The sequence below is a fragment of the Mizuhopecten yessoensis genome, unplaced genomic scaffold, assembly GCF_002113885.1.
Source record: "Mizuhopecten yessoensis strain PY_sf001 unplaced genomic scaffold, ASM211388v2 scaffold8123, whole genome shotgun sequence".
NCBI lineage: Eukaryota > Metazoa > Mollusca > Bivalvia > Pectinida > Pectinidae > Mizuhopecten > Mizuhopecten yessoensis.
Window position 1 is genome coordinate 2547069 of NW_018407390.1, and position 7343 is coordinate 2554411.

Genomic DNA, 7343 nt, shown 5'->3' on the forward strand with positions numbered 1-7343 from the left:
TTGTGAGAGTAACGTCATCAATTTTTGAGAAAATGACGTAATTTTCTCACACAAACCAATGACGTTACAATCAATACCTGCTTACAGGAGAAGATAACTGTGCAATACGCAAAGACGGAATACATTGAACAAACCCGACTTTTTTTCTGTATTTCCAAACATGTTCTTGATTAATTTGTATGCTGTCTACCACATTAAATAATACATTCACAATGTTAGGTAAGTGTTGAGAGAAAAAGAGTGAGTATGTACATTTGGGAGATGTGGAAATTCTACCCATGGACTGGGCCTCAATTCCGACACCCAATTCTACACCCCCAGGTAGAGCTTTCATTCCCCCCCTCCCCACATTGCCTTACCATGGTTGACCCTATTAGTCTTCCAAAGAATCATTTTAGACTCCATGGATACATGTTACTGTTTGATTAGCCAGTATTTGACTAGAAGCGAGACTTCACTAATGTAGTACTGTACATGTAGGTGTATTAGCCGACTTTCACTAGTCCAAAATCAAATAACAGCATATTAAAATGGTTCACAGAATTTCCATGGAAAGATTCTGCATGCTCAAAATTAAAACATAAATGAAATATGTGTAATATATACCCGCTAGAGACAAAGGAACCCTTTGAAATGACATATTTTGAGCTATTCTTTCAGTTAAAATCATTAGAGCTTGGAATTTAAGAATAGTGTATCAAATTCACTGGTTGATAATACTAAATTTAAGGGTCCGAAACGGGGAGTCTCCCTCCTAAATAGGGAGGGTTGGCAAGTATGGAGATCTGATAGAAAATTAGGTATCCCTGAATCAAGATAAATATACCCCGGTAGTTACACATTACTTTCAGATTGTGCCAAAAAAACATGAATGAACTTATTGCTGTGCATGCAGATAAGTATTGATCTCTGAAATGCCAGAACTGTTATATGGTAAAACATGCTAATAACCTATAGTTAGTAATGGATATGGCTCATGAAAATGAGAGTAAAACTGAAGAAAATTTTGAAAAATAACATCATTTAGATGAAAGAGTGACCAATTGTCATGAAATACATATGGGAAACATTAAAATGATTATCAGGCAATTTGAAAATAATGTAGTTCTAATCATAGTGTAATAGCATTGTTCATTATAAGCTTCCTTTGCAACTGGTATATATACATACTTGTTATTAAACAAGAATTTCACTGCAAGTAAATATAAAGCATTTCAGCATGGAAAAAAGGTTATAAGTATTGGCTTGGTTAGCTTTGCTTGTCCTTTACAGCCTATTAACAGTTACGGTCACATAAAGACATGTATTGGTGATGACAAAAGACTACATTAACTTTGTCTGGAAGTTGAAATATTTAAACAGGTGGACCAATTTGTTGCATATGCTCATACAATTTTTACTGTAAACAAAATCATTGTGCAATATTATACACATGCATTTAATTGCTGAAGTATGTTTTCTAATCAGTTATTTACTTTCTTGTGTTCCCAGCGCTAACAAATTTCGACCAATTACATTATTTTTGCCTATGTACTCCATAACAAAACCAAAGTTGGGAATATTTGTGTTATAAATAATAAGCTGGTAATGAAAGATATATAATTTTATATTATATTGTTTTATTAATCCAGAGAACCTTATATCTTCAAGATAATTGTATGAAACTACATGAAAATCAAACTATAAGATGTCAATTGCTGACTAGAGGGTACATGGTAAAAAAAAATTATGATTTGAATTCATAAACTAAAAATATCTTCATTGAGAAATGTTAACGTTGTTTAGTCAACATTTCTTATATTTGTGCCTTAAAATGGATGTGACATACCTATTTATATTATATATACATTATGTACCAAAGATTTTTTACAGTATCTAATTTGTATGTAGTGATTTGTAGTAAATTTACCTCTTGATAATCCATGTACTTGAGAAAGTATGCAAGATTTCTAAATGTGATAAAAAGTAACTGCCATTATCCTTTTTAGAGATTTTGTGTATATATGAAATGATACAGATGATTTTGTATTGTAAATGTCTACTATAATCTTTTTACATCGAACATTTTTGTCTTGATTTATCTCACAGTCTTGATGTAATGAGTGTAAGACTTGTCCTTGGTTGAAGGTACAAGTAAATCTTTGACTTGAGTTGGATGTATGTATCAACTACTTGTTACAGAGGTATGGAAATGTCAATAACACTCACTTTACAGTAAAATTGTCAAAATCCAGAACTCTGAAAATTTCACTTTGGGCATTAAATCCTCCCATTCCTATTCCATCTGTCAACAATCAAAGTGTTAAAAGTAAGCCAGGACCTGAAAATCTTAAATGTACTCTTCCAAATGTATTTGAACACTTTCTTTTCTTGCAAAACATGTTTCCATGCAAGTTAATGAGATTCCAGATGTTCCAGTGATGCAGCATCATGAGTTTTGGTGATAATAATTTTGAATACACTGATGTTCAGAATTGTTGCTACAATTACATTTTCCTGATGGTACAAAGGAAACCACTTGATTGTGCATTTTTATCATGTGTTGTGATTTCAGGTTTTACCCCGAACATTGCTTATATGTGAGAAAGATATGTATTTTAGTGTCAAAACAAACTTTAAAAAGTGTCATCTGAACTGAATCTTATATTTTTATATTATAGGGAAAAAAACCTGTAAATGCTAGTCTTCTTGGCAGAAATTTTACATCAGATAGATAAAATAATATACAGTATCACTATTTACTAATTATATACATTATATACATTCACTGTATATTACTAATTATATACAATATTCACAGTATATATATACTTGTAAACAGAAGACCTTATATCTATTTCTTGTTATCAAGATTTTCCAATAAATTGTTATTTACTCTATAAGTATTTTTTGATGTCTTTTGTCCAAGTGTTTTAAGTTTTGATGCCTGGAAAATAGATTCCCGTGAAGAACATTTTCCAATCAATTTGATTTATTGAAGATAAGGCCTTGAGCTCTAATGTCTATTTCAAATCAACAAGATAAAAAAAGAATGCTCACATGATGTCGTCAAAAGTGATATAGAAAATATTTAAGTTTTGCCATTAAATACCATTCAATTCTTTTTAGTACACTCTTATATTTCCTACAAATGTAAAAGATGTGCATTGATTAGGTTGCCTTACAGGTGTCAGCTGTCGGGAATTTTCATTTAGCTTATCGGTAGAGCATCGGGCTGGAGAGTCGAGGGTCGCGGGTCGAGGCCCAGAGGCACTATCTTTATCACTATTCCTCGTGCTATTACAAATTGGTGCCGTTGACCCTCCTCGTTCAAGGTAGGAGAACCCTTGGCGGGGAGTCAAAGAACCTGGCTGATGATTGAAAGAAGGAGGGAACTATCTTTATCACTATTCCTCATCCTACTAAAAAAGGACAATTTTTTGTCTGCATTAAAACAGTTTGGGATTGAATGGTGATGAAGTCCTTGAAGCCATATATGTAAATGACAATTATTGCTTAAAAAGTTATTGGGTACTGTGTTATTAAATAACTTGGTACATATAGCAAAGATGTTCCAAAACAACCACTTATTCTACCGTTGCTTCAACAGCAGCTTCATTTGCATCTGACCAGAAAATCTGCAGCTTTGGATGCAGTGAATAGGAAGAACCATTTTGATTGGTCAATTTCAAAATTCATATCTTCAGTGACCAATATTACTTTTAATATCGGTCAAAGAATGTGAAAGATCAGTTTTATCAAGTTGATAGAATTCAATATCTCACTGGTAAAAATGTAATAATAACTGTTTCACATATACATGGAAACAAACTGAAAATACTGACTGTGTGTTTGTTGTTCTATGAGAAAAAGAAATGGAGCTTCTACATTAACACATCCGAATAATGCGACTGGTTATCCCAGTAACTGAAAGTCTCCCAACTAAAGTCGGATAATACACCCTAAAACTGTTACTATCTAAAGGTCGTCAACATTAATTTGGATCACACACACCAATATTACCCCCATATTCTGACTGGCTGTCCGAAAGTCTCCAACATTAACTTTGATCACTCCCCCAGATTGTAACTATCTTTCTTTAGGTTTCCTTGAAAGGCATATCAAATCCTGTTCAGGACTAGTCATTGAAATGAAAATTTGACAGACAATGCACCATGGTGCAAGCTGACTTGACCTAGGATTATTATACACAATTAGTGCATTAAAGTTGGTATCTCTATGAAACAACATTCACACACCTTGATCAATGATAATATTTTTTAATCAAATTGGATTACAATTTCTGTATAGACTTACTTTACAAATAAATGATGTGATATACTGACGACTGTTTACTTTTCCCTTCCAGAATCAAGATACAATTTTAAATCATTCCAATTTAGCTAACAGTGTAGACTCTGTGCTTGTATACAACAAAATTAAACCTAGCTCGTTATTCAATAACAATGTGCAACTTCCAATTCACAGTTACAAGTTTGAACAACTTTTGCAAGCTAGTTTTTTTTCAAAAAGTTCAAAAATTTAATTCTGAATGCACACAAATTTAAGTTCTATTCAATTATAGATCATGTCAATCTAATTGCTTAATCTTGTCATGGATCACCATTCCATTGTACAACGAGGTGTCCAACCAGCACACAGTAACATATAAAACTCTATGAACATATCTAAAACAAGTTTTGCACAGAAAGCACCATATCACCATTTTCTCCGACACATTTATTGCATTATAAGCTCCTCACATTCATACATTCTCAGCAGACAATTTTTAATACCAGGCACTCAAATATTCCTGTGTATTTCTGAACATGTGCATGCTAAAACACTAGGTCCAGTAAATTACTCTTGCTTAGTATAATCCACATTGATTTCACCTAGCATTCACAACTTGAAATAGCAGTTAAGACTGATAGATATTCACTCTATAAGAAGACAGCACCAGCAATGTAATCTTGTCCAGTTTCTTTACTCAAAACAATCAGGAACAGATCCATGATTTCATGAAGAGGGAATATGATGTAAGTTGAAAAAATTCTATTGATACCACTGTCATCTCCTGAAACATATTTTTATTTTATAACTATTAAATAGCTTTTCTGATGAAAATGCAAACTGGAGGGGGAGGAATATGAATTCCTCTCCCTATAGATCCATCACATGCTTTGAACATCTGATCCTGCCATTAAGTTTGATGTCCAGTTATCACATTGATACACGATCATTGAAATGTACCTGTAACGCACCACAACATTCTTGCTTCCGAAACTTATTACATTAAGTACATTAAGTGCATTCTTATTATTCCTGTTGGTACCAAGACTGATAGCTCACACTCCCTTGTTGGATGAAGCTGACCTAGGTTCTAGGATGAGAATGCCAGTGCTCTGTGCTTCCAGAGTATTTCAATCGTAGGCTCAGGAGTAGATACCCAGGGTACACTTATGTTGATATCAGCCATGTCGACAATTTCATTCATTACAAAAGGCTAACATTTACACAACCCGTTCCACAGACAACCAATCCAATGAGAGGGTGTTATCTTCCAGATTCTGACTGCGAGGTAGCTGAGACTCCTGACTGACGAGCATGGCGTAAACCCTGAGAAAAAAATACAACATGCCTTCTTATGATTGAAATCAATTAATATGTACTTGGTCTCTTAATCCTTAGTTTATGTCATTATCATTAAAAACTCTACTATAGTGTTCACATATCTAACTCATGAAGTAAAATTCAAACAAATAGATAATTGGTATATAATGTATATACCTATTCCAGCCTTTGCTTGTCATACGTTTATTAATAGATCTATGAAGAAAATCTGATGTTGCATGCTTTAGTGTAAAACGAGGTTTGAAATTAAATATTCATTGATATGTCAACAAATAAGGACATGAAATTTTGCATCCATTTGCTCTGTTGAAGAGGAGTGTGACTTAAACAGTAACTGAGTCACAGTATGACAATAACAATGTGAAAGATCATATGCCTGCATTCCTTATGAAGGGACAGAAAATTAAGACAAAGTGAAAGAAGAAAGAATTTCTTGAAGTATATGACTTCCAAGAATACCTACAAACAAAAATGAATCAATAATTTCCATCATTATCATGTTGTTTACCTGGTAGTATCCGGTATGATATCCACTCATGTACCAGGACATCAGCATACTACATAGGGCCTCATTGTCACCCTCCAATAGGTCGTCCCCGAGGGGCGGGGGAGGTGGGGGAACCGTCGGCAAACCCTGCACATACACCACAAAAACAATTACTTAACAATGTCTGCTTCAAAGTGTATAGTTATGACAGGGTCTTTTAATATTGTTTATTTGTATTTGACTTTGGGCAAGTAACAGAGTGTTACCAGTGAATATCAAAGTGTATAGTTATGACAGGGTCTTTTAATATTGTTTATTTGTATTTGACTTCGGGCAAGTAACAGAGTTTTTACCAGTGAATATATGGGGATTATTGTAGCCATAGGATATTTGTTTTGTTTTGTGATGCAGTTTGCCAGTGATCACCTGTCATGACCAGGTATGTATTGTAAGTATAACCAGGACACAGACAGACAGGCTAAAGCAGCTAAAACCCAACACATGAAAACTTCATATCAGATGACATAGACCTCTTAAATCCAAATTCATGTTGACAGTGTATTTTGATTTTTCAAGCCAATGTTACAGTGCCATGGTTTAAGTGAAAGAGATTGTTTGTATAGTATTCAAGTGACTCACAGCTGGATGATGAAATCCGCCAGGAGGGAATCCAGGATATGATGGCAAAGATGAAAATGGAAACTGAGGCTGAATAAAAAGAAATAAAAAAGGTGTCACTATTGAAATATCCAAGATTATAGTTTAATAATGTAACACTATATAAAATGTTGAAATTTTGTTTCTATTGACAACACAAGTATTGAAAGCATACAAAGAACCTGTATATATGGTACAAATTATGACATATAAAACTATCAGATGAAAGATAACCTTTTTTAGCATTGTTCTATCATATATATGCCACTCTACCTAAAAATATGTAATGATTCGAAGATATTGCATTTTGCAGTATTTCAGGTCAGAATATATTGATAGATTTGAGACAAGGTTACCGCGAGCGGTATATAATACGCCCGTCACACATTGAATGAGCAGTTGTTTGTATGATTTTTGTATGGTTTGAAGTTAATCCATTAATAATTACTCGAGGTATCGAGCGGACACTGTTTCGGCAAGTCCATAAAGGGGCATAACTCCACAAATTATGGTCGGATAATGGCGGTTATCGAACTTGTCCGAGGTTTCATGGTAATTAACCTTGTTGTGAAGTTTGAAGTTAATC

At 33.7% G+C, this 7343-nt stretch overlaps 1 protein-coding gene across 1 annotated transcript in view; it reads right to left on the minus strand.

Moving 5' to 3' along the window:
- Nucleotides 1-4243: 4243 nt before the first annotated feature.
- Nucleotides 4244-7343, minus strand: part of LOC110454955 (survival motor neuron protein 1-like) — a 10412-nt gene continuing 7312 nt past the window's right edge. The window contains exons 6-8 of the mRNA XM_021504785.1: nt 6740-6808; nt 6122-6247; nt 4244-5598 (exon numbers count right to left, since the gene is read on the minus strand). Of these exons, the coding sequence (XP_021360460.1) occupies nt 5536-5598; nt 6122-6247; nt 6740-6808 (258 nt within the window). The 3' untranslated portion in view covers nt 4244-5535. The remainder of the gene's footprint in view (nt 5599-6121; nt 6248-6739; nt 6809-7343) is intronic.